The sequence below is a fragment of the Mesoplodon bidens genome, assembly GCF_964165515.1.
Source record: "Mesoplodon bidens genome assembly, chromosome: 1".
Classification (NCBI taxonomy): Eukaryota; Metazoa; Chordata; class Mammalia; order Artiodactyla; family Ziphiidae; genus Mesoplodon; species Mesoplodon bidens.
In genome coordinates, this window is record NC_138176.1 from 59,288,936 (window position 1) to 59,305,420 (window position 16,485).

Genomic DNA, 16,485 nt, shown 5'->3' on the forward strand with positions numbered 1-16,485 from the left:
AGAGGCAGTTTTGAACATCCTACATCTCTGAATATATCTGAAGACTTCCCTAAGTCTTCATGAAAGATTAAAAGCAAAGCAAATAAAATCTCTTTAACATGTAAATGCTCATAAAAACCTAGGGCCAAGATTTTGACGGCTCTACACATTTATACCTAGAAGTCTATATTTTTCTGTCTTTACCTATACACTTAGAAACTACAAATTTAAAAAAAAAATTACATTGAGGGGAGGATGTAGAGGTCATAACTTGTAGCTTTATAAACAGTCTTCTTTGACGAAGGAAAACATCTGTCTCACTTTCGCTACTGGAGAAATATTGTTGGATCCCACCATGGAGAATTCGGAATATAAGTTAATTCTTAAAGTGCCTGCCCTGTTTATTACTAGCTAAGAAATACTGAATTCCTGATAGTTAATCTCAGCACACAGGGGCCTTTTCCCCCCACATTCCAAACTAATGGAAAAGCTACAGAAAATGTTTTATGTTTTAGATTCACGGTGAGTCAAAAACCATCATTTTTAAAGGCTAACAAGGTATTTTTAAATTTATTAAGATATATATCGATGATATTAGGATTGCCACTGTGATCTTAAATCTGGTATGTAAAGAGCTATCCACACTTACAAAAAACACATGTACACAAGACACTAGATTAAAGATTTATCAAGGGATAATACAGAAACATAGTTTTCTTTTCCTTTTCTTTTACTTTTTAAAGAAGGCTATACATATATCCTTTCATAAAGATATAAGAGGGAAACGATGCAAGAAAAGTATTCACACAAAGGGAAAGACAATTTTCTCATTCTCACACTGTTGGCATTTAATGAAAATGGTGATCTAAAAGCTATTTTTAAAAGCTGTAGCTCTAGGCCACAGGTATCTCTAACAAGAAAATATTATCTACTCTTTCCAGAAAAAAAATATTCTGCATTTCCAATAAACACCGATAACAAGAGAAAAAGGAGCTATTGAAATTAGCTCACAGTAAGGGGAAGAAAATACATTGTTAATACCTTATAATCAAATAATTTCTTTAGATTTCACAAGATTAATCACAAGGTTTGAAGAATGAATTTGATAACAACTTCAGTTTCAAGACATCTTCTAAGCGAGAATATCTTCAGATAGCTTGTGAAAACAACTTAAAACTTATTGTTACAAGCTCTCCTAAGGAAGCATAAAGATGTATATAGGCTTTCACCATTTTTTTCTGACAGTTTATTTAATATAAATTAAACTTGGAAAATGGGTAATTAAAAAAAAAACAGTATCAATTAGGAAAAATACTTACAGATTTTTAATATCAACTGCCCCACGGAAAGCTTTCCTTGGAATTGCCTGAATTTGGTTTTCACTGAGGTCACTAAAAATAACAAAAAAAGAAAAAAAGATCAAGTTATAAATGTTATTTAAGAATTATTTTAATCAATGTGTTTGAAAAGTGATAGGACACTTCCAAAAAAAAAAAAAAAGGAAGCTAAAAAAATACTAAAGGATCATAATTAAATCCATAGCATTAGATGCAATTTCTAATACAAATATTTTATATATCTAATATAAATTAAAAAGTTGGACTAAATGGTTTCTTGAAGTAATTTTTCAGATCTTTAATTTCATAATAAATTATTAAATATGGTTCTCTTAAATTTGAGAGTTGATTCACTTCTGTGTAATAAAATATATTTTTTAAAACAAATAGTAAATTGTTCATAACTCAGTTTCAAGGGGTTCTAAAGTTTTAGTACTTGATATTTCTCCAATATCACTAACATAACTTAAGAAGTATATAGGAAAGCAGTCCCTTTTAACATCCTAGAGAAGACTGGGCAAAAACTGATAAAACCTGGGCAATATGATTAAGTTTTCATAGCACTTTAAATAATCTTGAAAATGGAACACGGCAGTACTGGCCCAACAATAAAACCCACAGTTCTTGCATGAAATATTAGCAGCAGGTTGATTTAGAACCTTCTTTAAATAATTCTATTATAACCATAAACACAGACCGTCTATATTTGCATTTTAATTTAATCGAGAAATACATTTTAATCAAGGGAAAAAAAACCACTCTTTGAGTTGAAATGAGAGTTTGTAAAAATCACTCATCTCATGAAATGGATCATTATTTTTCCTTCAGAGTTCAGATGCAATTCTATAAGCTCACATATTATTATTAGCACTTAACAGGTAGGATATAAATACACATGCAAGAGTGTCACTGAAAAGAGGAAATTTTAAATAACACTACCACATAGCAGAAAGCTGAAATATCAAATAAAGTATTAAAGTAACAATGAATGTACTAAAATTATCTTTAAATTCAAGATAACTGACGCTCACGAAGAAAGATGAAGCTACTGACCACGGGTACATGCCTGCCAAAACGGAGTCATTTTCCAATTTTGTGGAGGCATACTGGATGAATTCACCAGCATTCTCTCCTCCAGTGCTTCTTATGACCAGAGCTGGTTGCTCACACACTTGTCGCCACACAATAGAGATAACTGGCAGATACAGAGATTTACTGTGTGGTTTTGACCTCATTAGCACCAAGTTTTAAACAAGTGAGATTTGCATTTATATCTCAATATCTGCAATGTTCAAATAAAAAAAAAGTTTGCAAAGCAATTTGTAGAGAAATAATGTTAGTCCAAAGAGTAAAGGTCTTTAGCAAAAAAGCAATGAAAAACACATACATATTTTATTCCAAACAGTAAGTTTGTAATATGTGCTTATGTAGGAGTTAAGGCAGCCATTCATGTCCTAAGTGAACTGTTATCAATAGCTTCAGTATATCCCTAAGAGTAATAAAACTTCATTTCCTTAAAAATTGCTTATTTCTCCAGCTTGTCGTTGATTCATACTGACTTCCCTCCTTTGTTTAATTACATCGAGTTAAGAAATGTTTAATAGCATATATTTAAAAGCCTAATGTCAGAAACAGTGCTCAAAGGAGGCTACTGAGCTAGGAGAAGGTAAAGAGTGATACTGGAGAAAGAAAATTCAGAAAGTAATAAGAAATGAGGAGGGAAAAAACTGAACTCAAACAAATTTAATTCTAGAGCACTCCGTAAAAACAGATAGTGTTTTTATTGTTGTGCCCCTGTCAGTTCAATATTTTCTAACCACTTTTTTTTCCCACTTCACCTAGAACAAAGACTGCTTTAGAGACTGTGTAGGTGAATAAAAATGGCAGAGATGTTGGCTTCAGACCTTGCCTGCTTCCCAGGCTCTGCAGTCTTCCCCTCCCACCAGCTGGGGCCATTTCATGCGCCACCTCAGGCACAGTTTTTCTAGGGTCATGGTCTCAAAGAGGGTGAAGGTGTGGTGGGAGGATAGTCAGGAGGATGACTTCAGGCGGCTCATAGAGATATGGCTGAAGAGCACTGAATCCCAGTCAGAACACCATTCCTTCTGAATGTGATTTTAGTCCTTTTGACTGGCTCAGGCAGAAGTCTAGGGCATTAGAAGAGTTTTATTCTGCTAACACTTACCATCTTATCTTTTACAGAAGGGTGAGGGACGGTCAGGCTCAGAGCCTCCCTAAGGTCAGTGGCTTATGTGTCACTGCCCCCCTGAGTAGACTATTCTATGGGGTCTCTGCTCTTGTGCTCTGCTTACTCTGGCAGCCAAATTCAGTTGTGGATCTCAGGTCCCTTCAGATAAGTGGGCAATAATATTCACCCATAACAGGAGGAAGAAACTTAACAAGTTTTCAGTACCTGCTATGTGCAATACTTAAATTTTTAGAGATAATATAATATCAAATTTATGTTTTTTAACCCACATGGCCATCTTGTGAAGTAGATATTATTATTATCATTATTATTACTATTTGTTATGATTAAAGAAACCAAGCTTCAACGATATCAGGTGCTAAACAATGATAGAAAGTGTTGAAGTATCAAGAGATGTAGAGGAAATCCAGATAAATATTGAGTCAAGATGTGGGGATTTCTAAAGATGACACTGAGGGCTACTTAATCCATCTCAATATGTCCTTCCTGTGGTCTAAAACTTAGGAGATTTTTTCTTAACTCATCCTAGCCTCTGACTTATGTCATTTGCTTTTTTGTGTGAAATAAATAGCACAAGCAAGAGTATAGAGGTAGAAAAATAGAACTTCTATGGGAGTAGCTTTTGGTCTGGTTTGCTTAGAAGGTATAACATGCAGTGTAGTAATAAGAGATGAGGTTGGAAGGAAAAGTGAGGGGTGTGAGGAGTAGACATTCTGATACCTATTGAAGAGTGAGTTCTTATTTCAGCAGACAGTGGTAGGGAGGGAAGAGTGATGTATGGGAGCAGGGGAGATGCTCTTAGATTAAACTGGCAGTAGAATTTAGGAGAATACCCGGGGTCAAAGACTCACATCTGGATAACCAGATACAAGATTTTTATGACAGTTGGGGAAAAAGTAATGAGAATTATGAAGCAACATAATAACCATCAATACATTGCTTGTTTACCCTGGCCTTGTTAATGGATGGGCTCCCACCCTTTAGATAGAAAAGTTACAAGAGATTGAGAGTGGTATCAGGGATGGATGAAGAACCAAAACTTAGAGGTGAATTGTATGTGGAGATGGATTAGGCAAAGAAGAGAGAGAAGATAGAAGTCATTTTGAACTTCCATAGAGGAACCATTAACAAAATTGGGAAATCAAAATTTACAGTGTCCATTATGAGTTTGGTTGTGGAAATTTTTCAGTCTCATTGGAGAGATGTGATTTATATCTCACAGTTTGATTATAACAAAGGTAGTATAGAATAAGTAAAGCATGAGTGGAATCTTAGAAAAGTGATCCAGGAGATCAGAGAAGTAACAGTCATTGGAGGCTTGGTTGATTCAGGCCACTTTCAAAATACAAAGGGAATTTTTTGAAATTTGATGAAGATTACTGAGCTCAATATTTCTCATCTTCCAGTGTTGGTACGGGTGGGTGGCAGAAATCCAAGGAGAGAGGAGGTATGCCAGAGGAATTAAGAGCATAGGCTGAAGACTGAGAAGTGAAGTAGGTATTATTATTATCATTATTATTACTGTTTGTTACTATTAAAGAAACCAAGCTTCAGCGATATCAGGTATTAGTGCTAAACATTTATTAACCATGTGACCTTGCGAAAATTGCTTACATTTTCTGTATGTCAGTTTCTTCATCTGTAAAATGAAACAATAACAGTGTCTATATCACAGGACTGTTAAGTGGATTCAATGAAATACCCTTTAAAGTGCTCACAAAGTGACTGGCGCACAGTAACTACTATAGAGGCATTGGTTACATACATATAACAATTATGCTACTAGGAGAATTTGCTCTGTACCCCTAAGTGTATCTGCTCTGCTCCTTGAAGACCATTGTAGGCAATGTGATACATTACTGATGGGAGTGCATTGTTCTGTGAACTATGTGTATGAGAAAAATGAGTCAGAACTACTGAGTTAGCAGGATAGTGTTGCTAAGGGAAGAGTCTGTAATTATATCACTAGGCAATAGAGTGTAAAAATGTGCTTCTGAGTAGGAAAATGGCTTGATTGGAGTTGATTTTTAGGAAGATTGATCTGGAAATTGAAATTCGGAGCAGGCAGGGACAATGGGCAGAGAGTGGCACTGGGCAGTAGTGTGGAGAAATAGTGGGTCTCCAGTGAACTAGGCAATTCTTTTTGGAGAGCATTAAATAATAAAGTTGAGAGTTGGAGTTAGGTCCAAATATAAGATCTTTGATGCAAGTTAAGGTGCTTGTCATCTTGGGGAGAGTTTGGAACCACTCAACTTTTCTGAGGAATGGAATAGCAAAATGCAAAAAGTGTTTGGGGAAAACAAGTGTGATAATTGGGGAGCTGGGATGGAAGACAGGAGACTAAATTAGCTTTGTAAACTTTTGGACACAAATAAATGGAAAGATATTACATGCTCATGGACCGGAAGAACTAATAACGTTAACATGTTCAAAGTGATCTACAGATTCAGTGCAATCCTTATCAAAATTCCAATGGCATTTTTCACAGAAATAAACAAACACCCCTAAAATTTATTTGGCCCCACAAAAGAACCTGAAGAGCCAAAGCAAGTTTAAGAAAGAAGAACAAAGCTGGTGGTATCACATTTCTTGATTTCAAGCTATGTTACAAAGTATAGTAATAAAAACAGCATGGTATTAGCAGAAAAACAGAGAGATCAATGGAATAGAGTTGAGAGCCCAGAAATAAATCCACACATATATGGAAAATTAATTTATGACAAAGGAGTGAAGAATGTACAATGGAGAAAGGACAGTCTCTTCAGTAAATGGTTTTGGAAAAACTGGACTGCCACATGCAAAAGAATGAAACTGGACCACTGTATAACATCACACATAGACACTCAAAATCAATTAAAGACTTTGACATAAGACCTGAACCATAAAACTCCTAGAAGAATACATAGGTGGTAAGAACCTTGAAACTGGTCTTAGCAATGACTGTTTTATATCTGTCACCAAAAACAAAAGCAACAAAAGCAAAATTAAACAAGTGGGACTACCTCAAACTAAAAGCTCCTGCAAAGCAAAGAAAACCATCAAAAAATGAAAAGGCAACCTATAGAACCGAGAAAATATTTGCAAAACATTTATCTGATAAGGGATTAATATCTATAACATGCGAAGAACACATGCAACTAAACATCAAAATTCAAACAACCCAATTAAATGGGCAGAGGATTTGAATAGATGTTTTCCAAAGAATACATAGAGACGCATGAAAAGATTCTCAACATCACTAATCATTAGAAAAATGCAAATCAAAACCACAAGGAGATATCACCTCATACCTGTCAGAATGGCCATCATCAAAAAGACAACACATAACAAGTGTTGGCAAGGATGTGGAGAAAAGGGAATTCTTTTGCACTGTTCATGGGAATGTAAAATGGTGCAACCACTATGGAAAACAGTATAGCAGGTCTTCAGAAGATCAAAAATGGAACTACAATATGATCCAGCAATCCTACTCCTGAGTATATATGCAGAGAAACAAAATCACTCTCTTGGAAGAATATCTGTACCCCTATGCAGCAGTATTTACAACAGCCAAGACATAGAAACAACCTAAGTCTCCAACAGCAGATGAATGGATAAAGATGTTATATATATATATATATATATATATATACACACACACACACACACACACACACACACACACACACATGCACAATGGAATATTACTCAGTCATGATAAAGAAGGAAATCCTGCTATTTGCCACAACATGGATAGACCCGGAGGGCACATGCTAAGTGCAGTAAGTCAAGCACAGAAAGACAAATACTGCATGATCTCACTTACATGTGGAATCAAATAAAAGTGGAACTCATAGAAAGAGAGAACAGATTGGTGGCTGCCAGAGAAGGAACGTGGAGGATGGGAGAAATGGGTGAAGGTGGTCAAAAAGTACAAACTTCCAGTTGTAAGATTAATATGTTCTGGGGATGTAATGTACAGCAAGGTGACTGTACCTAACAATAATGCATTGTATATTTGAAGATACTAAGATGGTAAATCTGAATAGTTCTTGTCACAAAAGAACTTCTAACAATGTGAGGTAATGAATGTTAACAAAACTTATTGCAGTGATCATTTTGTAGTATAGCAAATATAATGTTATATGTCAATACATATGGAAAAATACAAAAAAAAGTTACTGCAAATGCTCAGGCATAATTTGGAATTTTCCATATGAATTAAAATATTGAACATCTTAAATCTGAAAGCCTGGTTTATTCATTCTCTGAAATGACAAAGAAGTGAAAAGAGCTAGAAAGACTGTCCCATTCTGAAGCTAATCTTGATATGAAGGATATGAACGAGGGTGAATATAAGTGGTTTCAAACAGGAAAGGCTCTACGTTCTTGGTATTTGCACAATTGGAAAGATATAGGCCTCCCAGAACTACGCCTGAGAAGTGGCCCTACTGGTCATCACCCTGGAGTTTCCCATTTTAGATCCTTCTCCTTCTACTACATACAACCCATTCACAAAACCACTTCAGCAGTGTCTTCAACCAAGCCTCTTCCTCCCATTCTCTATTGCCATGGTCCCTGTTAGAATATCATCACCATTTCATACATGACTGAGATTCCAAACCGATATCTTTGCCTTAACTTATGATCCCTTCCAAGGCATCCGCCACATTGGCACCACAGTTATATTTCCAAAATTGACATCATGTCAAATAACCGTCTCCTGAATTCTTCTTCATCTCAGTTAAGAGGACACCATTCTTACAGTTGTTCAGACCAAAAACTCTGGAGTCCTCATTGACATCTCATAGTCTTCCACACCCAACATCCAACCCACCAGCAAATTCCCCTGATTCTTCAAAGTATATTCAGAATTTGATTTACCTACACCTCTGCTCCCCTGACAAAGCCACCATTCCCCCTTCTGTGGATTGTCTTAATAACTTCCCAACTATCTCTCTGCTCCTCCCTTTGCCTTCCTATAATCATACCTTGCCACAACTCTGATCAAAATTCTTCACTGGGGGCTTCTTTGGTGGCGCAGTGGTTGAGAGTCTGCCTGCCGATGCAGGGGACATGGATTTGTGCCCCGGTGCGGGAAGATCCCACATGCCGCGGAGTGGCTGGGCCCGTGAGCCATGGCCGCTAAGGCCTGTGCATCCGGAGCCTGTGCTCCACCACGGGAGAGGCCACATAAGTGAGAGGCCGCGTACAGAGAAAAAAAAATCTTCATTGGACTTATAAATACTACCAAATGTAAAATAGACAGCTAGTGGGAAGCAGCTGCATAGCACAGGGAGATCACCTTGGTGCTTTGTGGCGATCTAGAGGGGTGGGATAGCAAGGGTGGGAGGAAGATGCAAGAGGGAGGGGATATGGGGATATATGTATACGTATAGCTGATTCACTCTGTTATACATTAGAAACTAACACACCATTGTAAAGCAATTATACTCCAATAAAGATGTTAAAAAAAATTTCTTCGCTGATGTCCCATATCATGAGGAGGGAAAAGCTCAAAGCATTACAAGGTCTACAAGTCCCCCAAATCAAATGACTGACACCTTTGACCTCATCTCTTTCTCCTCCCCACCTCGCCCACTCTTCTCTAGTCACACTGGTTTTCTTGGCATTTCTTGAAACCTTCAGATTGTGTCTCACTTGTGGGCCTTCTTTGATACTTTCTGTGCTTCTATTTCCACCTCAGATACTTTCTGTGCCTTCTATTTCATTCATTAATTATATTCTCTTAATTCACCTTTTATAAAATCATTCTTCCAAATCTTCAGATTATCCACATTTTATTTTGTCTTAAGCACCTAGTTCCTATCGCCATGAAATGCAGGGTTAAATATTGTTCAAGACACAGAGCAAATAGTACCTCCTTCAGCGTAGTTCTTCTCCAATCCCCCAGCTGAGCCATGTGCTAAGATCTCTGTAACCTGTTAGCTATGTTATGCTGTGCAAGTCACCTACCCTCTTTCTCCATTTGTTCATCTGTAAAATAGCTAAGATAAATGGCTCTTAGGGCCATTTTGCCTGGTCCAAACAACAATATTATTAGTAATGTAAATTAATATTCAAATAACTAAATATCAATAAAATTATTACATAATTACAAATTAATTATAAAACGTTATTATTGATTATTGGGGAGTCAGTTGGTCCCATCTTCTGTGCTCTTAAGGTGACCTGCACACATATTTACTGTAACACTCCAAAATTTTTTGTTGAATTCTTTTCTTAGATAACTGTCTCTCCTGTTAGACAATATGATAAATGAAGTTAGAGATTTTAGTTTAACTTGTTTGTATAGAATTCCTGGCATATGAAAGGCCTTTAATAAGCAAAGTTTTATAGAAAGGAGGTAGGGAAAGAAAAATAAATTCTGAAGAAAAATCTTACAAAACATGACAACATGCTGGATGAGTGTGAATAAGGAAGAGAGGCGATAAGTATAAGCCTGTGGTTGGAGCCCTGATAAGCAGCAAAATCTAGTATGATAGACACAACAAGGTAACACAGGACAGGTAAGTGTCACTGTTTCACAAAACCTTGGAGATATTAAACTAGAGCTCAATAAAGAGATTAGAGGGAGAAATACAGACTAATGAGTCTTTGTACCAAAGTGAGAATCGAACTATGCACGGTACAAATAAATCTCCTTTCAGATGATATGCATTGATGAATTTCACATTTGCAGGTTAGTGTCTCCAAGAACCAAGATTTGGTGCACTCAAGATTTCAATCTCTGAATGTGGGAAGGTCAGCTGTGTTCTTTTCTCTCTCTCACTTCTATTCTCTCATTCATGCATTCAAAAGCTTTTATTAACGGCATAAAATCTAATGTAATCATTGTTTTGTGATAATTCTGTTTCTTTTATGATACATTTTAAACCAACAACTTGACTGCTGATTCTTCATAAATAGGGCTGTCTCTTCTACACATATCCTTTCTCTTCCACATCTTAAATATAATCTTATGTAGAGTAGTTTTCTTTTTAAATCATTCTTTGTCAGATGTATGAATGGTCTCTTTTTTAGGGATTGTCAGTGCTGTTCCTCCACTGAAAACCGTTCTGTCACTCAGGACCTGCAGCAACGTCTCATACTCAGCAACCAAAGCTTTATTGAACATAGTAGTAATAATACACATCTATTTTTCTTCTAATCTCTAATATGCGTTGATAACAGTGCTTTCTTGCACTTAATAAAAAGTTTTAATCGAAGTTTTTACACAACTTATTACACTTGTAAGACTCCATAGATACTTAAATGTAAAAATGTGTTCATTTTAGAATTTATGAAATAAGATAATACTCAAAACTACCTTGTATTGGGCAATTAACTGTCAGGCGATACACTCTGATTTACTTAATTGTTTCTATAACCATATCAGAATGTACTCTTCTATTCCCATTTGGAGGCAAGGAACTGGCATTTACAGAGGTTTCATAATTTAGCTGCAGTCATACAGCTAGTGAGCAGTGGAGCAGGGATTTGAACTTGGCTCTGTTGTTCTCCAAACCTCATATGCTTGACCACTGCTGCCCTGCCTCACACAGGAGGTGGCTTCTGTAGAGGTCTGGCTCTCTGGTATTGTAGTTCGATGACCCAGGAGCTGTGGTTTTAAAGTGCGGTTCTAGGATCAGCCATAAGAGTCCTCTGGGGAGGCCATTTAAAAAACAGACCTCTGGGGCTTCCCTGGTGGCGCAGTGGTTGGGAGTCCGCCTGCCGATGCAGGGGACATGGGTTCGTGCCCCGGTTCGGGAGGATCCTGCATGCCGTGGAGCGGCTGGGACCGTGAGCTGTGGCCGCTGAGCTTGCGCGTCCGGAGCCTGTGCTCCGCGACGGGAGGGGCCGCAGCGGTGAGAGGCCCGCGTACCGCCAAAAACAAACAAACAAACAAACAAAAAACAGACCTCTGAGTTCCATCAGAGATGCCAGGCAGAATCTCTCCGGGAGGTCCAGGATACCTGTGTTTTTAACAAGTCTGCTAGGGAACTGTTATCCCCATTGTCTTTGAACCCCACATTAGTAGCCCACTGATACATCTCCAATAAATGGTATCTTCTAGCTTTTGTTTGGTTTATAAGCCTGGCATTCATTTACATGCATCCAGTTGGAAGTTGTGAATGCCAACAGGAAATAAAAAATGGGAAGCACCATTAAAGCAAAAAAGAATATATACAGTTCTCTGACCAAAGAAGAAGGCTGGATAAGAGGCCAATTTTTTGCATTGTGGTGAAATATACATAGCATAACATTTACCACTTTATGTTTATAGTTCATTGGCATTAAGTACATTCACACATGTTGTGTAGCCATCACCACCATCTATCTCCAGAATGTTTTGAGAGGCCATTTTAAAGACTTTTTTGCATAATGTAAAATCTTAAAACCAGGACATTAATCTTGAAATAATAAATGATTTACAGTATAGATAATGTTTATCCTTTCTCTTTCTTCTCTTCAAAATAGTGTCATAACATCACCTCACACTAACACTGATCTTTCCAAGTAATATTTAAGTCACCATTTGGTTACCTATAAGCACTTCAATTAAGTGCATTCAAGGAAGATATACCTAATTGGGTAGAGCCGTCAGGTAATGAGAGATTCTAAAAATAGTGCATGAAAACAAATTTAAAAAATAACTTCCTTGTGTACATTTTATAAGGGCCACTGAGCTAATAACCCATGTTTTATGATAACCCATGTGAGGTTTTTTTTTTTTTTTTGACACATCCAAACACAGAGATAATCACAACAGTCAGAAAACACCCCCAGATGCCTGCAGTGGTATCCTGGAGGGTTGTGTACTGAGACAGGACAGGAATCAGGTTTTGGATAGCAATACCTGGTTCCGCTCCATAAAACTATGTGACCGTGTGACCTTGGTCAAATTACTAATATTCATTGAATCATGCTCTATTTTCTTTAATTCTAGAAAAAATATCAAGCATTGCTATGTCAGAGTTACTGCAAAGGTTGAACGATCTGATGCATTCTATGCAAACATGTGAAGTGCCTTGCCCAGTCTTAACACACAAAGGCACTCACACATGTTACCTTCCTGCACTTCAATTAGTTCAGTTCAGTTTACTTCAAGAGTTATATATTGAGGAAGTGTGTGCTGAATACACTGCTAGTTCTTAGAAATAAAATATATAAGTAACATGAGTCTGCTCTCAAGAAGCTCAGATTCCGAAAGAGAAACCAAGCAGGTAAGGTGATCATTATACTGCTGAACTGATAAAAATACCAGTTTCCTGAAGGAGGAAATACTTAATTTTGTCATTGATTGGAAATACTTCATTTTGTCATTTTTATCATTGATTGGAGTGTTGGGGATGGTAGATGATAGTAAACAAACAAACAAAACAACAAAATAAAAAAAAAACTTTGCTCTGGAGTTTCTTTTCTAATTTTTTTATTGTGATATAATTGACATATAACATTATATTAGATTTAGGTATATGACATAGTGATTCAATATGTGTGTATATTATGAAATGATGGAGTTTCTTAAATTTACATGTGGACTCATGGAATATACAGTTAACCCTTGAACAACATGGGTTTGAATGGCACGGGTCCACTTATATTCAGATTTTTTTCAGTAAATATACAGTCAGCCCTCCATATCCATGGATGTGGAACCTGTGGATACAGAGGGCTGACTGTAACACACTCACAATGTAATATGCATGCATGTATTCCTGTCAAGCCTTTGTATATCCATTTCCCTCTGCCTGGAATATTCACATGTAGTCCTTCACTTGGTTAATCCTCCCACTCATCCTTTGGAGCAGAATTTAAATAGTCTCTCTTCTAAAAATTGTCTCAGAAATATCCTAAAACTGGAGTAGGCTCTCTTCCTCATGCTCCTGTAATATGTCGTACTTAACTGATATACTGGATTATAATTTCTAGTTTACTTGTTGACACATCCCACGAGAGCGAAAAGTTCCCAAGAACAGGTACTGATTAATTCATCATTGTGTCCCCAATGCTGAATACAGTACCTGGCTGTGGTCAATAAAGTGTAAGTAAAAATGTCCAGAACTGATTAGCAAATTAGTGGTATACTTATTGACGTTTAGGTTCTCAAGCAGATTACTGATTTAATAAGTACTCGACGTCTTTCTTAGGATACATTACATGAAAATGTCATCATCTACTCTGGTATAGTAAGATCATGATATACTTATTATTTTCTTCCCAAAGATATGGTAAAAAATATTCTTTTTGTGATCCAAATATTTTTACTGAGATCAGTAAGATAAAGGTAACAGCAAAGTTAGAATGATGGTGTTAGTACAAATATCACATATTTCAAGTGGAAAACCATCATTGAAAACCATTATTCAGCCTAAACAACAGTCTCAGTTTCAGCTGATGGAAATAAAAACTCTAATTTTCTCAATATTAGGCTCAGGGATATATGTGACTTTCATAATTTAGTCAATAAAACATGGATGCCAACCAAGAAATAACAGTTTCTTGAATATAACTCCATGTATTTGTGTCAGGAATTGCACTATTCATGTATCGAGACATATCAAAGATGTGATGCTATTTTTTCTTCCTGTAATATAGCCAGGAAGACCAAGCATATATATATATGAATAAAGAGCAAACACACACTCATGGTAACATGCATGAGAAAATTAAATAGTGAGAGATAACAGAATGATGTGACATATAAATCAAGAGATGCTTTTGCAAGGGGAAGGCATTTGCATCTTAGGAAAAGCAATGGGGATAGTTTGTTAAGAAGAAATGGGAAGTTGTCTCTAAAGAGACCAGTATGGGAAGACCAGAGACATACAGGTATATTAAGGGTGACATATTTGGGGAGTGAATGGTAAGAAGACAGAATTTTGTTGTATTTAACAATTAATTAGAAGGAAAGAGAGTTTGTATTGGGATTCCAGAACATTCAAATAAGATGACTACAGAGTTTTCAGTTAATCTTATTAGCAGTAAGAAACAAGATGAGCAAGTAATAAAATAAGACAAAACAAAGATTTCAGAAATCTTCATGCAAGAATGACTAGAGAACAACACTTCACTACTTCAGAACAGCAAGTTTTGCTGTTTTCTCTTCCTCAATTGTTCTTAAAGGTACACTTGTCAATGAAGATTCTTCATCAATATGTATACTCAATTCTGACTTTATAAAAACTCCTGGTCTATAAAGAGAGCCAACCATCAGGCTTTCCTTCCAGAATTTACAGATTTCAACTAAAAAGTGATTCTTGATAATTATGAAAACATTTTCAGTGGAAGACAAGCTTCAGTTGAAAAAACTCTAAATCAATGATTAATAAATAAAATTGGCAAACATCAAATCTCAACAAATTATGACCCCCACCAACAGAAAACTTTTGCAAATAGACTTTAAGAGCTTTACTGAGATAAAATTTACATACCTACAAGTCTATTAGTTTATATTACACAATTCAATGTTTTTTAGATTATTTAGAGTTGTGTAACAATCATAACAATCTAAATTTAGAACATTTTCATTACTCCCGAAAGAAACTTTGGGCTTATGAACAGTCACTTCCCTTTCCCTCCCCCATGTTGTAGTGTGCATCCACAGTTCATTTTTATTGTCAAATAATATTCCATTGTATGGATATAGCACACTTGTTTATCTACTCTTCAGTTGATACATGCAATAGGCTTTGTAAGGCAATTTAAAAATCAGTAACTACTTGTGCTGGGGACAAGTCTATTTAATATGCTTTTTGAATCCTTTGTGATAGTTTTGTACTGGTTTAATATTCTTTTTAATATAACAGAAGCCCAATTATTGAGCCATGGCCATCAAGGAGTGGTCACTACTTTAGGCCAGCTTGAACCCATTTTACATACCATCCTCTCTTAGAGGGTTTGTTTGTTTCTGTTCAACTGTGTACACTGAGTTATAGTCTTCTTCCCCTAATTTTACCTCCATATACCCACAACAGCTCTACAATATATGATATATTCTTTTGATCATGCTCACAGAATTTGTATAGGCTATAAAAACAGCTCTTGATATGTTTTGTTTTGAACTTGGGATAAAACTGTATTCAAAAATGGGAATAGATGTATTTTCTTATCCCTGCTTTTTATCCACATATGCATATCCATACTGATATTGATCTGAATATTAAATTATATATATACATGTTTTTTCTAAATCTATGTACATGCATGTACAGACAAAGACAGAGACACAAGAAAGAGAAAGAGAAATACTGGAGAAAAAAGAAAGATACAGAGAGATACAAACTCACTGTGAAAACATGGGTATATGGAGAGATATATATTAGTTACATAGATATCTTAATTATTAATATATCTCACTACCTGTAATTTAGGTAGAAAAAATGTAAAATATTATGACATAAGGAAGTTTTTCTTTCCAGAGTTAAACAGATCTCAATCATTTTCAATTTTTTTGACAGTTTAAAAAAATTTTTTTTTCATTTATTTTTGGCTGCATTGGGTCTTCATTGCTGCCTGCAGGCTTTCTCTAGTTGCAGCAAGCAGGGGCTACTGTTCGTTGCAGTGCGCAGGCTTCTCATTGTGGTGCCTTCTCTTGTTGTGGAGCACGGGCTCTAGGCACGCAGGCTTCAGTAGTTGTTGTACACAGGCTCAGTAGTTGTGGCTTACAGGCTCTAGAGCGCAGCCTCAGTAGTTGTGGTGCACGGGCTTAGCTGCTCTATGACATGTGGGATCTTCCCAGACCAGGGCTCGAACTCGTGTCCCCTGCATTGGCAGGCGGATTCTTAGCCTCTGCGCCACCAGGGATGTCCCTCATTTTCGATTTAAAACAATCCTATATTATAACTCCTGATGATAATTTTAGAAACCTCACTTGAAGCATTCTCTGGAATATTCTCCAGAAAATTTATTTTCAATAGGAGGTAGAATGAAAACAACTGGCAAATACATTTATCCTAAGCACTCTGTATAGATCCT

The 16,485-nt window shown here is 36.4% G+C and overlaps 1 protein-coding gene across 2 annotated transcripts in view; it reads right to left on the reverse strand.

Annotated features, from left to right (window-relative positions):
• The window catches only part of SLIT2 (slit guidance ligand 2), a 378,953-nt gene that overhangs the window by 142,689 nt on the left and 219,779 nt on the right, over nt 1–16,485 (reverse strand). For both annotated transcript variants that reach the window (XM_081253775.1, XM_081253774.1), the window contains exon 5: nt 1,299–1,370. In XM_081253775.1, coding sequence (XP_081109901.1) covers nt 1,299–1,370 — 72 coding nt within the window. The remainder of the gene's footprint in view (nt 1–1,298; nt 1,371–16,485) is intronic.